The 20,454-nt window shown below is 38.6% G+C and overlaps 1 protein-coding gene across 10 annotated transcripts in view; it reads left to right on the top strand.

Moving 5' to 3' along the window:
- The first annotated feature begins 484 nt into the window (after nt 1-484).
- The window catches only part of LOC110956318 (citron rho-interacting kinase), a 68,506-nt gene continuing 48,536 nt past the window's right edge, over nt 485-20,454 (top strand). The window contains exons 1-8 of one of the 10 annotated variants that reach the window (XM_022201697.2): nt 485-855; nt 5,101-5,202; nt 6,635-6,778; nt 7,198-7,317; nt 15,960-16,139; nt 16,369-16,422; nt 16,568-16,621; nt 18,013-18,153. In XM_022201697.2, coding sequence (XP_022057389.1) covers nt 5,194-5,202; nt 6,635-6,778; nt 7,198-7,317; nt 15,960-16,139; nt 16,369-16,422; nt 16,568-16,621; nt 18,013-18,153 — 702 coding nt within the window. In that variant the 5' untranslated portion in view covers nt 485-855; nt 5,101-5,193. Of the gene's footprint in view, nt 856-5,100; nt 5,220-6,634; nt 6,779-7,197; nt 7,318-15,959; nt 16,140-16,368; nt 16,423-16,567; nt 16,622-18,012; nt 18,154-20,454 lie in introns of all 10 variants that reach the window. The other 9 variants (XM_022201698.2, XM_022201693.2, XM_022201696.2 and 6 more) reach the window with 9 other exon arrangements.

Here is a 20,454-nt window from a genome sequence, read left to right as displayed (position 1 = left end):
ACAATATCAACAAAGGGAAAATATTCAATATGTAGTGGACTCAAATGTTAATAGCTTGCCTCTATCTGAGAAAACGGTTCTCAGGATCTATAGAAATAGAATAGTTGATTAATTTATTGTTTATACAGAAGAAACACTGAATATTATAAATCAGACCTGCAACTCTTTTGCTAGAACCTTGCAGTAATTGAAAATTCATCAATTTTTAATTACTTTCGTTCTTGTTTACTTGCAGATGAAAACAAAAATTTGCTGTAATAGCATCATTGTTCTTCCAGTTATTAGATTGCAGTGCTGCTGCTGATTTTGAGGTGGTTTAGTAAGGGTCGCCGTGTTTAGAAGCTAATTAGCTGTACAATTCAAGAAGTCTTAAGCAACCGAAATGAATGTACAGTACGTGTGTCAAGCTGCATACATTAGTGTGATTAGAGACGGCTGCTGCAGTATGGGAGAGGATGAAAGAGATGGAGGGTGGTATGGGAGAGCATATGAGGGAGTGCTTCCTCTCATTCTCTACAGAATGTGATCACTGGTGATCACTGGTCTGCTGCATTACTCTACAATGCAATTTCTATGTAGTCCTTCACTCCCTCCCTCTCTCCTCTCTCCGTAAGCAGTAATCTCCTCTCGCGCTCACTGCCTCACAGCTTTCTGCCCTGCCACAGCGCATCTCTCTCTCCTTTCAGCTCTACTTCTCCCCAGTGAGGATGACATCCCCGAATTTGATGAACCAGCGAAGCTCTCATTCTGGCTGGTGGCTTCCAAGGGAGACCCCACATGAACGGGCTTACCGGACGAGGAGCTGCCGTTTCTAAGGAGCTGCATAGAAAACCTATCAGCTGTAGATGTCTCTGAGTAAGTGCGATACTAATATACTTAGTGCTCCAATCAAAGATATGGAAGGGGCTGAGTGTGATGATTGGGTTGGGGTAAGGATGAAACCAGAGTCCTTGCTGTACAGGTCTGAACTGCTACAGTTAAATAAAATCATTACTTGACAGATTGATTGACTGTCACTACAGCTAAGGATTTATGGAGGGATGAGATAACTAAGGTAGCACTGAGCTTATGCAGCAGCTGGATTTTGTCTGTTAGGGCTGAGCACTGTTCTTGGTCACGACACTGAAATGCTGTGCCTTTGTTTGCTCATCTCTCTTCATTGCTCTGCTTACTGTAGCATATACTCATACAGATGGCTATCACTTCCCTGGGGTGGTGTTTCAACTCTTCACTGTTTATATATGATCATATTGACCACAGCAACCTTTTTCAGAAATCTGATGAATCTTTACCAAGACTGACGAAGTTTTGAGACAAAGTTTATCTGACTGTCTATCATGCAGAGATTTTTCAGATAATCTCAGCTCACCTTAAGTCACTGTTTGATAAGGTGCTGAAGTAGTTGGGGTGGAGATTAAGTGCTGAAAGAGGGTAGAAATTACAAAGTCAGTAGAAAAAACTATAACCAGATGAAGACTGTGGTTGAAGGAAAGCATCTCTATGGTAACAGCAGGTTTTCCCAAGGCTAGAGGAAAGGTGAAGGAAGCTTGCTGCATCTTTCTGGCATCTATTTGGCTGGATCACAAATTCCAGTACTGACAGGAACAGAATATCTATGGAGAGATTGTGTTAGTGACAGAGAAAATAGAAAAAAATAGTTTGTATAACAATGAAGTATACTATATACATAAGGGTTGTGTACACAAAGCAGATAATGTGATTAATACTTAACTATGAGTATGCTTTATTGTTGTATATTCACTATGTTTCATGTTAAATGTTAAAAAGTGTGTCAAGAGGACTGTGCAGTCATAGTCATTAGTGTTTAATCTGTAGTTATCTGTTTGCGGAGGCAGTCCAAACTGATGATAGATGGCAGAAAGGGAATAAAAGACACCTGTGTGTAGTCAAAAAGAAACTAACTCTCTGCAGAACAGATCTGCCAATGTTAATGTAAGTAATGATAAGAGGGAGCCCTACTGCTCCATATTCTCAAGTGTCATTTTCCCAAAAGGCTTCTTTAGAAGCCCACACTGATCCTCTTTGTCATTTGGATTTGTGATGTAATGATGGGTTTGATTTTTGAAGTGCTTTTCCAAGTGCTTAGCATATTTTCATAGATTGTGATATTCATTCAATTTGACCACTGCAAATGGATAATACTTAAATGCCAGTATCCTCGTGAAAAGTGTTTTCAGTGCCACCTTGTTATCTAGGACAGTCTCCATGCAGCAGACTTGTCATTGGAGAGTTCAGGAATAATACTAGCCAATTAGCAATTGAAGGCTAATTGAGGCTTTAGTTGATTGGGTTTAGACTCTTTTTATTCTATTTTATTCTATGTTCCAGAAGAACTTTAACATGACAGCATATCTTCCCATAAGCAGCTGCTTGGAAACTTCAGGCTGAGAAATCCGAACTGCCAGGACCGTTTTTAACAGTTTCAGGGTGGACTTTTCCTATAACAGCTCATGCAACAAAAAGTACCTATTTCTATTATCTATTGTGTGTTCCTTAGAACGTGTTGTTGCATGCCACAAGTAATGCTAGCTCCAATGGATCTTGTAGCATCTTCAAGTCCTTTGCTTTGTAATGTCAAGCAGAGCTTCTGTTGATGATGTTTCATCTGCAAACTGGCCAGGGTTTACCTTTTCTGATCTTCAAACTATAGATGTTGGCAGGAAGCTATGGAGCCAGAGAACCCTGTTTGAATCAGAGAACTGCTGCAAAGGCTGAGGCTTGAGGCACGTATTCTTTCTTGCATGACTGTGGTATTGCTAATATGTTGTTGTCATAACAATAGGCAATGCGTCTTAGTATACGTGGAGAGGATGGTCCAAAGATCTAACTAAAGGGTAATAGATGGAAGAAGGACAGAGAGCTTGATTTTAGAGAGGAATCTGTGCCACTACAGTGTTGCAACAGGTCGGTGATTCACCGCTGCCTACAGCCCATACAGTAGCACTGGCCCCTTGTCACCCAGACTGAATGTAGAGCAACACCATGACTAGGATGCAACCTCTCTCCTCCTCTTCAACATCTCTGACTCACAGCCCAGCACACATTATTCAACCCACGAAAAAGAGCTCCTCGACTGAGTTTGAAGCCAGTGTTCTCCTCTGAATGTTACTGTTCTGCTGATGAACTCCCATAAAACGGAATATTTGTCAAACATTTCTGATGGCAGGTATTGTAACTATGTTGTTGGAACAAATTGCTAAGCCAAGCACAACCATTTGACTGTTTTCTGGATTTAAACATATTACAAACAGTTTGGCCAGCTCAGTGGTCAAACTGTCTTTCCCGTTGTTCTAATGAGCTTTAAAAGTATAGTTATTAGTTATAGCTTTCAGAGAGCTAATTATTGCAAAGGAGGATCCCAGCTGTACAGTCTGTTAGCTCAGCTCATTATGGGCAGTCAGCTAGCACTTGAATCTGGGAGGAAGACAGCCAGATCTGAATCCCATCTGGTGCCTCATGCTATGATGGCACCCTGTAACCACCAACTTTACCACTGGCTGGCTGTCGTGGAAATTCTTCACATTGTTAAGAAGTAAACAACACTAAATCAGGCAGAGTTGTTTGTGTCTCAGCACATATAGATGTATGAGACTCATTAGTGGGTTTGGGCCTCTGAGACTTACTGGGAGACATGAACCAGGGGTACATAAGTCTTTTGTGTCTCTGTGAAAGCAATTTCACCGAGTGAAAACCTTTTGAATCTTCTGAGGATCATACCTGCAAAGTTAATACAGTTTTTCTAACTGTCTGCTCACCAATAAATAGAAATTGTACACTTTGGCATTTCATCTAAACTAGACCACAGGAATTTATGCCACTAATGTGGTGTGCTTACAAGCTGAAGATCAGCAGGTGCATGACAAAGTTCACCTCAGCTAACACTGTGCTCATTCATCATCACTCATTACAAGCCACCTGCTCTTGCATCATGTCATGCCAATGAAACTGGAATTTCAGGCAGTATTCTGAAGCAGCATGGGCACATTCTGTGTAGCCTGTTGGCTTGCTGAACATCCCACCCCCCAAATGATCGTCGAAGCACAATTAGTCACATTTCTGGATAAATATTAATAAGCACTAGTGCCGCCTCTAGAGATTTATGACTGCCGTTCATCTGTAATTTTTTTACACAGATACTACTGTATGTATTTCTCTGGCCAGCATGTCTTCCTGGTCATAGACAAGACAGTACACCTTCGCAATATGAATTACATTTATTATGAACACAGCAATGAAACAGTAAAAACACAAAATTGTGCTTGAGTTGAGCATGTTACTGCAGGGAGGAGTGGGAGGTGAGCCTGTGCTTTTAATAGACATTCTCCCTCTGTCGCTCATTCTTCTGCCTGCTACTTGATCACAAAAGCTGCCAAATATATCCAGTGGTGGTAAAAGAGGCTGTTGTGTGAACACAAGCTGGCTATTTATAGTCTCTGTTAACCTAGAATATGATCACATATTTGGTCAGCACAATACGGATCTCCAGTGGTTTACTCATTAAATACTGAAACTGTGAATAACATGGTTTATCTGCTAGCCATCTGTGTAATCATGCTACTGTATGAACTGAATAAGTGTTAATACTGAAAGCGTCACTGCTCTGGAATGACTAGGTCTGTATGCTGTGTGAATTTCTCAAGTCTTCTGTGCTTGTTTGCTAAATGCGATTCTTGCTATTACAGCCAACATTACAGTTTGGTCATAAAACGTGTTTAATCGAGGTACACGTGCTTGAATATCTAATGAACATAAATATATCTCATTTTGATTGCAAAAATTACAGCTGTGATCTACAGCTACAATATCCCTTGTTTAACTCTTTAATATTAAAACATTTAGACACATCAATTTTATAGTATGCTGCAATGAGCAGCAGAACACACATGGAAAGTAAATTATCCAGTTTGACAAACTGTAAAAGTCATCTATACAGTATGGTTATAAAAGGTAAGTGTTTTACATAAGAGCATTGAGTCAGCCCTTCAGTTTTCAAGAGAGGCTTAGCAGAAAGACTGTTTATTGTCATGTTTCCTGTCTTATTCTCTATCTACCATCTCCTCACTCTCTTCTCTCCTACAGATTAGTGACTACATCCATCAGCTCTCTAGATAAGACTATCTCCTTTGGGAAAACCACATTACTTAACAAAAAACAGCCAGAATTGCCGGACACATGTCACAGGTATTACTCTTCACATGGTAAGAGTTTGTTTTCAGAGCAAGCTATGAAAGCCATCTGTTTGTCAGTTTGCCTTTACAGTGAGGCTGAGTTGGTGCATTTACTTGTTTGTTTATGTTTATGTTCATACTCTTGAGCATGTAATGTTGATGTCCAGATTAGTATGGTGGACAGTGTTTTGTACTGTTGTGGAGAAGCATACATTTCTTAAATATATATATATATATATATATATATATATATATATGTGTGTGTGTGTGTGTGTGTGTGTGTGTGTGTGTGTGTGTGTGTGTGTGTGTGTGTGTGTGTCACTCCCTTGTAAATGATTCCAGTTCTTTTCCCCTCATTCTTCATTTATGATTTATCAACTGCGTTCACCGATTTTTCGCAAAAATTGTGTAATCTCTAACAGTGTTAAAAGAAATAAAGATTTGTTTAAATCATATCGAAGTGCGATTTGCTAAACAACCTCCATCAAAAACTTCTGAGTTTGTACTGTTAAGGATAATCTTTTAGTGGATGTGCTCCACTGGCTGGTGGAAAGATTAAAGCAAAATGTTTATTTTGTTTAGTAATTCAAACAAAATACTTAAAGTATAGTATATAATAAGTGGCATGCAGAGATGAGTAAAGCTAAACAAGGACTGCCCGATCTTGGGACTTCACAACAATAGGCTAACCAATTCTATGTCACTATAAAGCGTGAGTTTATATCTACCAAGAACAAACTTTGTTGAATTTTTGTTATAAGATGGCTTGATAATGAATTTTGTATGATTCAAAACTCACCTCTTGGTGTGACCCAAAATTGTCCAATGCCTTTTTAACACAGCCAAAACTGAATAATGAAGGTAGAATGATGAGCCAACAATTCAGTTCATCTACAAAGATCCACTGAGATATTAAATGCACTAATAAGTAAAATGTGGTATAGTTTTTTCCAGCCTTTTATAATACACTGTTAACCCATGTTATAATCAGATTAGTACAAATAATCATAGTGCAGTATTGACCCTTTGGTTTTTCTGCTGTGTTTTTGTGAACATGTGCCTGCATTTTAACTGTGTGTTAATGCTACCATACACTAAGTGCTGTAACTGTGCTGCCAGCCCTGCTGTTTCTCTGGTTTCCAGTGTTCCTCAGGCCATGTAATGTTGTAATAGCAAATCTAATTGTATCATCAATTGCTACCAATGACATGTGCCATCAAACAATTGCAGTGTTGTACACTTGCACTCACAAGCACACAAACACACAAACACGAGTGTATTTTTTTTACTAATATAAAGACAGTAAGGACATCGTGGGACAACCTAAACTATTTTTTCAAAAGACAAGACAGCAAGGGCCGCTGTAAGATTTAAATGTGAAAATTAATTACTTAACTTTAAATTGTCAAAGGAAAAGTTTGATCCATGCTACATTCTTTTTTCAGGTTGAGCAAGAGATCTCACTCGTCCAGAGGAAGATGTCTGACCTTGAGTCAGTGCTCCAGCAGAAGGACATAGAATTGAAGGCCTCGGAGACTCAGAGAACAATCCTGGAACAGGACCTGGCAACTTACATCACAGAATGCAGTGTGAGTGTCTCCGTAGTTACTACAGTGGGCATTGCACAGACTGTTTCACATGTTTCAAATATGCAAATGTGTGTGTCTGTGTTTTTTACATGTATGTGTACATAAATACAATGATTTGAATGCTATCAGTGCTATGTTTGGGATTTTAGAGATTATATTTCAAATTTACTGATAACATGATGATGATAATGTGAGTGGACAAAACACCTCTCAGTTAAACACAGTCCCATTCAACTGCATTCAAAATTAAGGTCATTGCATTAAATAGGACACCTATGTAATGACATTTTTTTTTAACATTAGATACATTATAAGCATTTATTGCTGGGCTTTTGTAGTAGAGTGCATTATTTTTTTAGTTGGAAGCACCCAAAAAACTGACAGTCAACTGACAGAAAATATGTTTGTCTTGATTTCAGAGTTTAAAGCGCAGTTTGGAACAGGCCCGTATGGAGGTGACACAAGAGGATGATAAAGCATTGCAGCTCCTTCATGACATTCGGGAGCAAAGTAATAAACTTCAAGAGATCAAAGAGCAGGTAGGACAGCAACTTGGGTATTACATTATTAGGTCAGTTGGTCGAGTTACAGATTATTTACTCGTCATGTGTATGGGCTCAAAACCAATTTTTTTCCCCAAAAATAAGTATATTATGTATACTTCTTAAAGGGAAGTCAGATGGAACAGGTCAAGTCACCAAGGCTGAGTGTGTGGGTTGTGACTGTTAATTAGACAGTACATGATGTTGGAAGCCCATCACTCTCTGTAGGGGTGCAGTCAGTATAGCATTAAACACCTACTGCATGTGCAGAAATGTCTCATGTTGCAGTACACTCGTTATGTAAATTATTGTTATCACCTTTTTCATACTTGAAAGTCTCTACATCAAGAATATATAATACAATCACACAATTAATGTCCAGTGTTTCATTTAAAAGGATTTGTGTAAAAGGTGATACGAAGATTTTTAATGTTTGGAAACTCTGAGGAGGAAAAATTCACTTCACAATAATGGAACAACTATAATTTAAGTTTTTTAAAGTTTATTTGTCTATTTGCAAGACAAATGAGTGCACTGAATTTTTAGGCTATGTTGATTATATTAGCTCTCTCGTTATATCATTCATCTGCTGGGTCAATTCACTGTGAATCTCTCTGTAATCAGCAGTACTATTAATATATAAAGAGACAGGAGCGCTTTACTGTATACACAGCCCTTAATTACTGAAATCAGTTGTGATGTGTGTGGCATGTGAGTATTTGTATATACACACACATATATTTCTGCATGTGTCTCCACTGCATGGCAGAGTGCTGTCAGCTGTGTGAATTAAGCTGATACAAGACTGACAGTTTAGAACAACAGATAAAGAGAATAAAACATCATCTTTCTGGCATTATGCACCATTTTTTCTTTAAAAGGTAATAGAAAAGCAACCTGTTTTTCTCAGCCTACACTAGTGCTGGTTACCAAGCACTGAATACATTGTGCAATGGTTGCCATGGTGATGAGAGCCATATACCTACGAGTGAAGAGAGCACTGATGCAGTGGGCAGGCTGTCGTGATGAGGTGCTGGGGCCTTAGCTTATACTGTTTGAGAAGCAGAATTTTTGACCACCACTTTATATACGAAGGATTGCATCAATGCCCTTTTGATAAAAACATGTAGTTCACAATTTACATTTGCACAACGTAATACTAGAGTAGAAGAGGTTTTGCAGTTCAGAGACACCATAGAATTGAGCTGCTCCCCTGCAAACACTCTTATCATCCCTCTACAAATCCCTGTCGGACATGTTATATGTAAATTTGGCGTTTTCTTTTATTGTGTTTATGCTGATACCATGTAGCTGTATGTATTTGTGAAACTGGGGCAACTTTTAAACATGCACAGTAATTTGCTGTGCATGTTTAAATTACATCTGAATTTTAAAAAACAAAAGTTCTCGTCTTTACACACCCTCGGAATTTCAGTGGAGCACTAAGGTCTCCTGTCTGTCAACTCAGAGCTGGCTTGCAGAAAGCTTTGACTTAACTATGCCCATTCTTCTTTTTACAACATCTGGAACAATGTATCAGTTGCTTTGTCGCTTCTCATATGGACTATTATAATGTACATTATTCACTATTATGCCAAGACATTTAAGACTCAGTTTACCTTAGGGTTGAAGTCAGAATTCTCTGAAATACTTTTTACCACTTGGCATCACTATATATTGGTAAATTACTCCGTATAGAAAAGAGGTCTCTCAGGTAATCAGAACAAGGGTTTCTAATTGTGCGGCAGTCAAAGTTCAGAACTTTTTGTAACCACACTTATCTCTGTAGGGGCCTAGAGTTGTTAGCTGAATGTTTTATATCTCATTTCATCAACTCTTCTTTCAGGTATTTTATTGATGCTTCCTTTCCCTCAGTTGTTACTCTTTTTCTTCTTTTAATACTTTTTGTTTGCCTTTGATTGGATTACATTTTTGTGATTATATATCTTTATTCACATCATGTCAAGCACTTTGCAACCCTGGTTTTGTAAAGTGCTTTATAAGAACGGTTTACTCACTAATTTATGAATGTTCCAAAAAGCAACACTCAAGTGAGGGATGGAAAAGCCTGCCATTTTGTCTGCAACCTGCTGCCTCTTAAGTCTTTCTTCAAGAACTCGGTGGCTGTGGGTGTGTTTGTCTAAAGGCAATAATTTCTACACACAGGAGTAAGTCTTAATTTTCATGTAGTCTCGTCTCAAATCAGTCATGGCTCATACAAAAATAGCTTGAAACATTTGTTGGAAAAATGACATGAAGAGTTCGACAGGGAAGCTACATACTTTGTCACATAGCTGTCCAATCACTGCCTGATGAGAGCATGGTTATCACATGCTCGTTGAGGAAAGTTACAAAAATTCTGAGATGCAAAGCAGTACCAATATTTGCCTCTTGTCTGAAGCATGCTGAAGTCCGAGGGGATCATTCAGGAAGAGCTTGAGGAAAGTACTAGGGAAAACGATGTTTGAGTGTCAGATTATTTTTTTCAGCCACTACATCATGTTAACATCCCTCTCCGATCATCTATTAAACCCCTAAAAATTCAGCTCTGTTTACCAGAATTACATATTTAGATTTTTTTTCCATAAAAATATTCCTTTAATGTCTTAAAATGACTTACACATACATCTGCACTATTGCGTGTACTAGAATGTGCAGATCCACTAAGTGCCTGCAGCTCTCGTTACTTACCTCCTTCTACTTGCTGCAGCTGGAGCACACCAGCTCACCTATGATTTCACTTAAAGACTCTTAAAGTACTCTACGCTACATGAATAAAAGTGTAATACCTGTATATTGATTATTTAGCAATACATGTTGAAACTGGAAATCATTTCTAAAGAAAAACAATGACACAGAAAGCCCCACCCTGTAAGCTAACAGTACTGGTTCCTAAGGTTTTCTGCGCATACACTGAGGGAAATAAGTATTTGATCCTCTATATATTTCATGGTTTTGGCCACATACAAATAAAAAAGAGCAGTCTACAATTTTAATAATAGATTTATTTCAAATGTAAGAGACAGAGTATCAAAAAACAAACAAAAAACAAACAAATTGAGAAAAACACAATAACTAACAGTTGTAAATGAATTTTCAGTTGATCACGGACAAACATAGAATAGAATAGCCACTTCATTGTCAAACAGAACATATGCTAGCTGGTGCACATTAGGAATGAAATTTCAATGCAACAGCTCGCCATAGGCCCGGTAAAAAAAGAAAAAAAAAGAAAAAAATATTTTAACACATATGCATACATACATATGCATACACATACATGTACATACATATGCACACACACACACACACACACACATGCACATACATGTATACACCTGCATACATACACATCTGCACACATTTATTCCAGAAGGATTATTGTGAATTTAAGAGTCTGATGGCTTGGGGTGTGAAACTGTTGCAGAACCTGGCTGTTCTCGTTCTGCTGCTGCAAAACCTCTTCCCAGAGGGGAGCAGGGAGAACAGTCCATGGTGGGGGTGTGTGGACCCTTTGATAAATTTGCGGGCTCTGCTGAGACAGCACTTGTGTGCAACATACTGGATGGATGGATGGATGGAAGAGAGGTCCCGATGATCTTCTGCGCTGTCCTCACCCCCCTGTGTAGCGACTTCCTATTTGAGGCCTGGACCTGCCACACCAGATGAAGATGCAGCTGGTCAGCATGGTCTCTATGGTGTCTCTGTAGAAGGTGGTCTGGATGGGAGGGGACAGCTGTGCTCTCTTTTATCCACCTCAGGAAGTGCAGACGTTGCTGAGCCCGTTTGACCAGAGATGATGTGTGCAATGACCAGTCCAGACTGTCCGTGATGTGCACCCCCAGAAATTTCTTGTTGGTCACCAGGTTTGCACATATCCCAGGAGGTATTTTAGACGACTCCTTTTTGCAGATTCTCTCCAGATCCTTAAAAGATTAGAAATGCAAAGCTTTAGGTGCTGCCATAGATTTTCAATGAAAATATGGTCTGGAGACTGGTTAGGTCAATCCATCACCTTAATTTGCTTAATTTGGAGCCACTCCTTTCTTGCCTTGGCCTTATGCTTTGGGTCATTATTTTTCTAACCACCCATGGCCCATATTAAGTGCTCCGGCTGGGAGAAGAAAGTTCTCACTCCATATTTCTCTGTACATGGCCCCATTCATTCCCTCCATGCGGTGCAGTCATCCTGTATTTATTGGCAGAGAACCAGCCCCAAAGCATAATGCTTCCACCTCCATGCTTGACTGTGAGGATGGTGTTCTTGAGGTCATAGTCAGAATTTTATCTCGAAACGAATATTTGACTGATGAGTCAAATTGATGCCATAGAGCTCAAGTTTGGTGTCATCTGACCAAATCACATCCTCCCAAACCTCCTGAGTATCGTTCAAATACTCAATGGCATACTTCAGATGGGCCTGTTCATGTGCCTTCTTGAGTAGGGGGAACTTGTGGGCACTGAAGAATTTCAAACCTTTGCATCGCACGTTACCAATAGTCCCAGCGGCGCTGAAATCATTAACAAGTTCCTTCCGTGCAGTTCTGGGATTATCTTTGACTTTTCTGATGATCACAGATATTGCACAAGATGAGACCTTCGTGGACCTCCAGATTGAGGGCGATTGATTTTGTTTTGTTAGATTTTATTTTTTTTCTTTCTTCCATTTCCAAATTATTGCACCAAGAGTTCTCATCAACTTGCTAGCTGTTTTTAGCCTTATGAAGCTCTACAGTCTTCTCTCTGACATGTTTGAATAGCTCTTTGATCTTGTCCATGGTGGTAAAGTTGAAGATGCAAACTGTGATACTTTGAACAGGTTTTTTTTCACACATTTACATGTAACCAGTTTAGATGATTAGTTTCTAACACAGAATGGGCTGATATTTGTGCTTCTTTGCCACATTACCAATTTGTGGAAGCCAGAATTGTTGTTGGTAGGAAGGGGATCAAAGACCTATTTCCCTTGATTAACAGGAAATTCATTTATAACTATTAGATAATATGTTTTTCTGGATTTTTTGTTGATTTTCCATCTTGAACAGTCAAAATCAACCTAATATTAAAATTATATACACTTATTGTAGGGATCTTTCTGCATGGAGTTTGCATGTTCTCCCTGTGCATGCGTGGGTTTTCTCCGGGCACTCCGGCTTCCTCTCACAGTCCAAAAATATGCTGAGTTTAATTGATAACTCTTAATTGCCCGTAGGTGTGAATGTGAGTGTGATTGTTTGTCTGTATATGTAGCCCTGTGACAGACTGACAACCTGTCCAGGTTGTCCCCTGCCTTAGCCATGGGCAGCTGGGATAGGCTCCAGCACCCCCGACCCTAGTGGGGATAAAGCGGTGTATAGAGAATCGATGGATGGATGGACACTTATTGTATGTGGCCAAAATCATGCAAGGGAAAATTATTTGTCCCCTTCACTGTAAACATATGAATCTGTGTTTTTGAGACTGCTATTGCACTTTAGCTGAGCCTGACAAACAGAATTTATATATTTTTTCCACTTCAAACTTTTATAGCATCACAGGGATGCAAGCCTGACCAGTGGTATGCATTGCTGCAAAAGCAGTTGTTAAATTTTCCAACTCAGTCAGTGTCTTCCGTCCAGAGGTTCTTCCAATAAAGATTTATGTGCCAGTAGGATGTTTTTAAATGCAAGTTATAGTTAAACACTGAATATTTATGACACTCCCGCCAGGATTCTCAGGAGGTGTGAGTTAAGGTTCACATTGGTCAGTAATTGTGGCTGAACTGAACTCTTCATAATTGGATGTGTACAAGAGGGGCTTAAAAATATTAAAACCTGTTAGTGTTTTATTCCTAAGCTTTTCTCTAAAATTAAAATGTTTTATGAATATATTGTGAGCACAGTCTATGTCTCTAAATGTATGAGGATTGTTTGCTGCTCATGCGTATTAAATGGCTCTATGTTCTCATCGGTAACTCTCAGCAGGGTATTTACGCCAGCTAAATCCAGCAATTCATCTTAAAAACCATCCATCTCCCACGCTCTGTCATATGACTTCAGTGTTTATCATTTTCATGCAGAAACCATGCACTGTTGGATCAACAAACAGTAGAGATTGGGAATGAATTTATTTTCAGAGCAAATTAAGCCATCTCTGCCAAAGCCAGAATGACCTGCAAACATGTAGAAAGTGACAATTTCACAAAAGACATATGTGCAGCGAAGAACCACGGAGACTAACACTGTTTCTGTCTTAGTATTTTAACAAAAAGACGTTAGAAACCATGACACTTTATGCAACATCAGTTGGTGCATGTACTGTGTGTGTATGCATGAATAATCTATCTAGAGTTCTACACACTGAGGATGAAGCTGGATGTCCTCGGCAAAATGCCCATAATTGATTCTTTCATGACACTGTTTGGTTGCTTCCATACTTTTGTTTTTAGTATAAAAAGGATAAATGAAAATGCATAACCCACCCCAAAAATGCCTTAAATGGCAAGTCTTTCTTCCACGCACACCTCCTGAGTCTGTGGAGGAACCCAAAGCTAAGCTACTGCATGACTGCACAACTGTGAGCAGTTTTGCAAACAGTCAATTAGTGGATTAGCAAATAACCTTGAGCAGGAATAAGCATCATATTAACTTTCATTGTGAATGCAAATTAAATGGTAGAAACTTGAAACTTGCTTGAGCTGTGTGATCGAGCAAGTTTCAAGAGTCTACCATTTAATTTTCTTACTGAACAGAAAAAAATAAAGCAACAGCTAAGACAAATACGTTAAAAAATCTGAAAGCATGGCGCATATTAAGATAAATAATATTACAAGTTTCACAGTTGTGTTTGTCATTGTTGACTGTAATTTTCTTTGTTACTTCATCATTTCTTTTTTGCTCTTTTTATGTATTAAAGGAAAGTATATTTAGGTGTGGGAAAAGAACTGTAAAGTTAATATCTCTGAGGGAAACTGAGGGCCAGTATACTGGCACTCCTCAAAGAGAGTCAGCCTTAACTTAAATTTGAAGCCAATTAGCCTGGGGAAAAAAACATTGTTCTTTGATCCAAATTTTATACATACATACATACATACATACATATATATATATATATATATATATATATATATATATATATATATATTTCTATGTTTGAGATATGAAATGTATGTATCCATTCCAGAACGCACATTAAAAAATAAACTGAAACTTTGCACTTTTCTGACTTTAAGCAGCTCAAAGATAGTGAATTGTCAGATAATGACTGATTTAGTACATCAAACAGGCCTTCTGGTGGATGCACTAAACCTGGTGCATTTTAAATTGATTGATAGTGTTGAGAGTGTTTTGAATGTAATTTAGAGGTGTTTTCAGTACAAGCATTTGATCCACAGTGGCTAGTTTTCAACACAGCATGTTTGCTTTACAATTTCTTATTCATGTAACAGATTAGCCAAAGAGCAAAATATATTGGTTGGTTGGTTATCTGTAAGAGCAAAAAATGCTGATGAGTGCTACATAAGACCTTAGGTGATCAACATATTGAGGACTAAATTCGTATGTCTTTCATTTCTGTGTACTGAGTCGCTCTTTTGTTAAAGCATTACCGATTGCTTTTTTTAGGGCCAAAATAATAAGAGGGGAAGATGCTCAGGTATTGTCATGCTGTGCAAAGCCACTTCGCTGATGGTTTTTCTTACAGACTAACACTGCTTTGTTTTGGGAGACAGTTTCTTCACGCAGAGATCAATACTTCATTGAATTAAAATCTGTTTTATTTATATAGCAGCAACAAATCAAAACATAGCACGATCATCTCAGGGCACTGAGATGATTGCTTACACAGTGAAGTCCTGACCTGACAATATTGAAGAGAAACCTAAAAATTCCCCTTTGTGGGGCTACACATGTAACACTTCTCATTCCACTTCACTAGGACTATTTTAGCATTGTTTTCACCATGTCTGATACTGTCTGCTTCATTAGTTCTAATCTATGTCGACTGAACATCAGTGTCCCTGGATGCAGAGGGGTGTTGTTTTTTATTAGACTGACAGACAGGCGGATGTGCCCTGTAAGCAGATGAGGTGGTTGAAATTAAATCTGTTAGGCTGTGACTAAATACTGTTTAACAGACATGTGCAAATGACTTTGACTGAACCACTTTTTTTTTCTCTCCACATGCTTTTCTCTGTTCATTGACTGTAACATATATAGCTTTTCTTCACTATATGTTAAATTTTGTTCTACTGAGTTATTAATGTGTGGCACTGGCTGGTGTGAATGATATACTAGTTTTTAAGAAGGACATTTCTTCAGGCTAGAATCAGAGGTTACTGAGGCTACCTTAGTGCTGGTAATTACTCTTGTAGTTTTCGCAAAAAAATTTCTGCACTGCTGGAAAGTCACCATAAATAGCACCTAAACAAATATCTCCATGTTACCTAGATAAAGTGCTTATACTTAACAAAAAAATGTTAAAGACAGCTTCCTATCTTGGGTGCATGTAGCAGATGTCTCCTCTCCTCTCCTCTCCTCTCCTCTCCTCTCCTCTCCTCTCCTCTCCTCTCCTCTCCTCTCCTCTCCTCTCCTCTCCTCTCCTCTCCTCTCCTCTCCTCTCCTCTCCTCTCCTCATCTAAAGTTTCTGTTGTCTTTGTTCAGGAATATCATGCCCAACTGGAGGAGATGCGAGTTTCCATTCGACAACTGGAGGAGGACTTGTCTGCTGCCCGTCGCCGTAGTGACTTATATGAGGCTGAGCTAAAAGAGTCTCGACAGGCCAGCGAGGAACTGAAGAGGAAGGCTGCAGACTACCAGCATAGGATGCAGAAGGTCCACACTGTAACTAAAACTCATACTGATTCAAAAGTCATGGTAAAAAGTAATTTGTTTTGTGAAACACATTCATATTATCACTTAACAATTCTCAATTAAGTGATAATATGATACTATCATGCTTTATAAATGTAAACCTTGTAGTCATTATTAAGTTTCTACTTCCCATTAAAACATCTGGGAGATATCTTACTGATTGTAAGATTGTAAGATTGCTCTTTTGCCCTTTTCACAGGCAAAAGAGCAGGGCAAAGCAGAAGCAGAGGATACGATCACCAAATTGGAGAAGGTAATTTGGTTGTAAAAAGACTGTGTGGTTAGATGAAAAATATTATTAAACAAGGACATTTACAAGTTCAAGTGGTTTCATAAAAGAATGATAAGCATGATAATCATTACATTTCAGAATGACTTGTATGTATTTTTCTTTATAGGCTAATGTTGAGCAGCAGACAAAAATCCAGGATCTTCAAGAGAAGCTTGCCAAGGTAGAATATTTTTGTTGCGAAGATTAATGAATAATTTATCTCAGCTTCTGCTCCCAAATGCAAGAGATGTAACAGCATTTCACACTTTCAGATGAGTATATAAATGGCCTCTTTACCCTTCCCGACCTCCTTCTTGCTCTCTCTGTCTCACAAACTGTATAAACTGTAGTCTACTGTCAGATTTAGTCTATGGTCTGTCGATGTTTTTAAAAGAAGGTTAAAGACTCACCTTTTTAATCAGGCTTTTAACTGACCTTTTAAGCCTTCTTATGTTCTGATGTTCTTATCATTACTTATTTATTATCTTAAGTATTTTATTGTTTCTAGTTTCCATGCTTTACTTATTTATATATTTATTTGTTTATTTCATTTTATTTATTTTTTGTTATTCTTTTAACTCCAGTGTTTCCTCAGGGGGTCCTCCACACTGGGGACGGTGTCTGGTCTGCTGCTGGGGTGTTGGCCACGGGTTCCCTCGGCTCGGCTGGTTCGGGGGCTCCCCACCTCGGTGTGGGGTCCCCGTGTCTGTCGGGGGTCGAGGGGGTCTGGGTGCCAGCACCTCCGGCGGGCATGGCCTGGAGTTCCTCCCAGTGTGGACGGCCCCAATGGAGGCGTTTCCCACAATCGTCAGTGTCATGCCATGTCTCCCTACAGCCAGTGGTAAGAGTGTGTGTGTGTGTGTGTGTGTGTGTGTGTGCTTGTGCAGTTGTGTATATATGGAGGAAGGGTGGAATGGGTCTTTTTGCCTTTAATGTTTTTAAATGTTGTACAGCAGTTTGTGTTACTGTCTTTGTATGAAAAGTGCTCTATAAATAAAGTTTGATTGATTGATTGATTGATTGATTGATTGATTGATGGTCAGACAAGAATTAAGCTCTCTTTTAAAACTAGACTTACTGCTTAATTATCAGCAATCAAACCATTTTGCCTCATTAGTAAAGATAATATCATTCTAATTGTGTTTTCCTGGAGATGAATATTTAAAAGTGCCATCCATTTTGCCAAGAGTACATGAGGACTGTGGTGCTGATATTCAAGGCTGACTGAGCCCACATTTGCTATAAATCTACTTCTGACTTAGTGCGAACAAGTTGACGAAATTATCTAAAAAAAATGCAGTGTAAACCTGTGTCAACAGTGCTGTTTGGACAACTAAACGTAGTACTTTTGCATTCGGTAAATGATACATTCCATGTATTTGATTTGTCATTATCATACTGGTAGCTGTTTATCTGATTTATATTTGGACTTGTATGCTGCCATTTGTATCAAATTGGACATTTAGTACAATAAACTCAAATTAATGTACACTTTCTTTCAAATTAAAGTTAGTGCAAATGATATTTACAAATGTATATATTTTAACTGATGTTTGATCTTTGAACCTGTAGGCCTTAAAGGGCAGTGCAGAGGCTACAGACCTCCTTCAGACAATGAAAGCGGCCAAAGAGCGAATGGAACGAGACCTAGAGAGGCTACAGAACAAGGAAGACTCCAGTGACAGCCTGCGCAGACGACTCCGTGAGACTGAGGTACATACAAACCTCTGGTCTGCATCATACACACTCTACACATCTACATCGCCTGCATATATTTGTTCTGGTTTCCTGTTCTCTTGTAGATATGTTTTTGCACCTCCTGAGGAACACTTGTGCTTTGATGACATGATAGCATATCAGATAGCTTTTGTATTCATGTGATTTGTGTGGATTTCTGTCACTCTTTGTGATGCAGGGTAACGAGGTAAAACTTTGTGCCTATGATTGTTTTGGCATCAAAAATTACATTGATGTGCTGCTGCCGCCAAAAAAATCATAGACACAAACTTTCACGATCATTAGTGTGGTTGGCAGTATTATTTTTTGTGACATAGTTAGGCGAAATTTCCATATTAACCTGTCATCATATTATAGTTAAGTGATCTGAAAGGGAAACTAGACTATGGTACCTTCTCTTGGTTCAAATTTACGGATTTACAAAGTCTAGCCTCGTGACAGGAGATTTGGGCCAGTTACAAGTCTGTGGAAGGTGATGGAAGCCATAAATGATTTTTGACTTTGATTTTAATTGTCTTTAAAGTTAACAGGGACTGAAAACAGAGATGAGAGAGCTGCACAAGGGCTGAATAGGTCCAAATTTCTTTTTGTGACTTTTTTACTAACCTACTGCAGCTTAAAGTGAGCTGAGCACATTTTTGCAGAAATATTGATCATCATCTTGTTGTATTCATTGTATACAGACAATCTGTGGTCCTTAATAGAAAAACAGTATTGTGACTGGTGTGACAGCTGATCAGGCTGCATATGACATTTAGCTAATTAATTCTCTAGTGGGTTAGCGCGTCTGCTATAATACAGACAAAGTTTCTACGTACAGTTTTCTCAGGTCAAATGTAAATTATTTTAAAACAAAAACAAAAAATCCCTAGCTGGGTCATTCCGTGTGGTTTCACCAGATGGTGGTTGCCACACCATTTTCAAATTAGTCTTAAATTTGTATGCCATTAGATAGTCACAAAAGTACTTTCTATGCAAAATTGTAGGCCTGTAGCTCAAATAGTTTCTGAGTTGTGGGGGTCTGAAATTTTCAGAATTTGGGCTATAAAAAGCCTCGCCAGCATTTTTTGCATCTGTCTTGTAGAAAAATTTGGGGTCTCTGGTACCTGTCCCACACTGAGATTTTTGCCACCAAAAATAGCCAATTAAAAATCTCGTCCAACATTGGGAGCTCATATTTTCCAAACTGAGGTACCTAGAAAGCTCCAGTTTGCTAAGTTATCACACAAGTTTGTGTAGAATGGAACCCAGGGGTGTTAGAACACTTCTGTGCAGAATTTCTAGTACTTTTAAGGTCCCAAACCCCACTCGTGAGTAGGTATCTCTTAATTTTTAGCATTTTTAGCAAGCCCCCATGGCCTGCAGAGTGTAGGGAAACACCTGGGGATGTTCGTGGGGCACTAGCTACATGCAGAGGCCTTGTTTACCAACTCACAGCTCTCTGGTATGTCTAGAGGCTGAGAAATAACCACTTAAAGATGCAAAAAAAATGCTGGCAAGGCTTTTTATAGCCCAAATTCTGAAAATTTCAGACCCCCACAACTCAGAAACTATTTGAGCTACAGGCCTACAATTTTGCATAGAAAGTGCTTTTGTGACTATCTAATGGTATGCAAATTTAGGACTAATTTGAAGATGGTGCAGCAACACCCCAAGGAATATCTGGTCATTTCACCTGGAATGACTCAGCTGTGTAAATTTTAAAAAGACATCTTTTCTTATTTAGTTTTACTTTACTTTAGAAACTAGTGTTTTGTCTTGGCATTGTATCTACTTCTACAACAGAAAAAATATCTTTAAATATGAAGTTTTATGCAAATTTGGAGTTTGTATCACTAATAATGTATATAATAGTAAAAGTATGCAGGTCCCATGTTAGCAAACAAGGAATACCTAAACTCTAGCAATTTTTGACTCATCATAAGGTGCATGCAAGCAGATACCAGCAGGCAAACGTCTCATCATTTATAACATTGTGTCTCAAGTATCAGAACACTGTATGGTGGTCGAGTCACACAACTCACCAACTTCAATAAAATTATGCCATAAATATACAAATACACCACTGTTCACACGTTTAGGGTCACCCAGACAATTTCATGTTTTCCATGAAAACTCATACTTTTATTCATGTGTTAACATAACTGAACAAGGGTTTTCTAATCATCAGTTAGCCTTTCAACACCATTAGCTAACACAATGTAGCATTAGAATACAGGAGTGATGGTTGCTGGAAATGTTCCTCTGTACCCCTATGTAGATATTCCATTAAAAATC

Source organism: Acanthochromis polyacanthus, chromosome 7 (assembly GCF_021347895.1).
Source record: "Acanthochromis polyacanthus isolate Apoly-LR-REF ecotype Palm Island chromosome 7, KAUST_Apoly_ChrSc, whole genome shotgun sequence".
In the NCBI taxonomy this organism is placed as follows: domain Eukaryota; kingdom Metazoa; phylum Chordata; class Actinopteri; family Pomacentridae; genus Acanthochromis; species Acanthochromis polyacanthus.
This window is presented reverse-complemented; position numbering and strand designations above follow the sequence as displayed.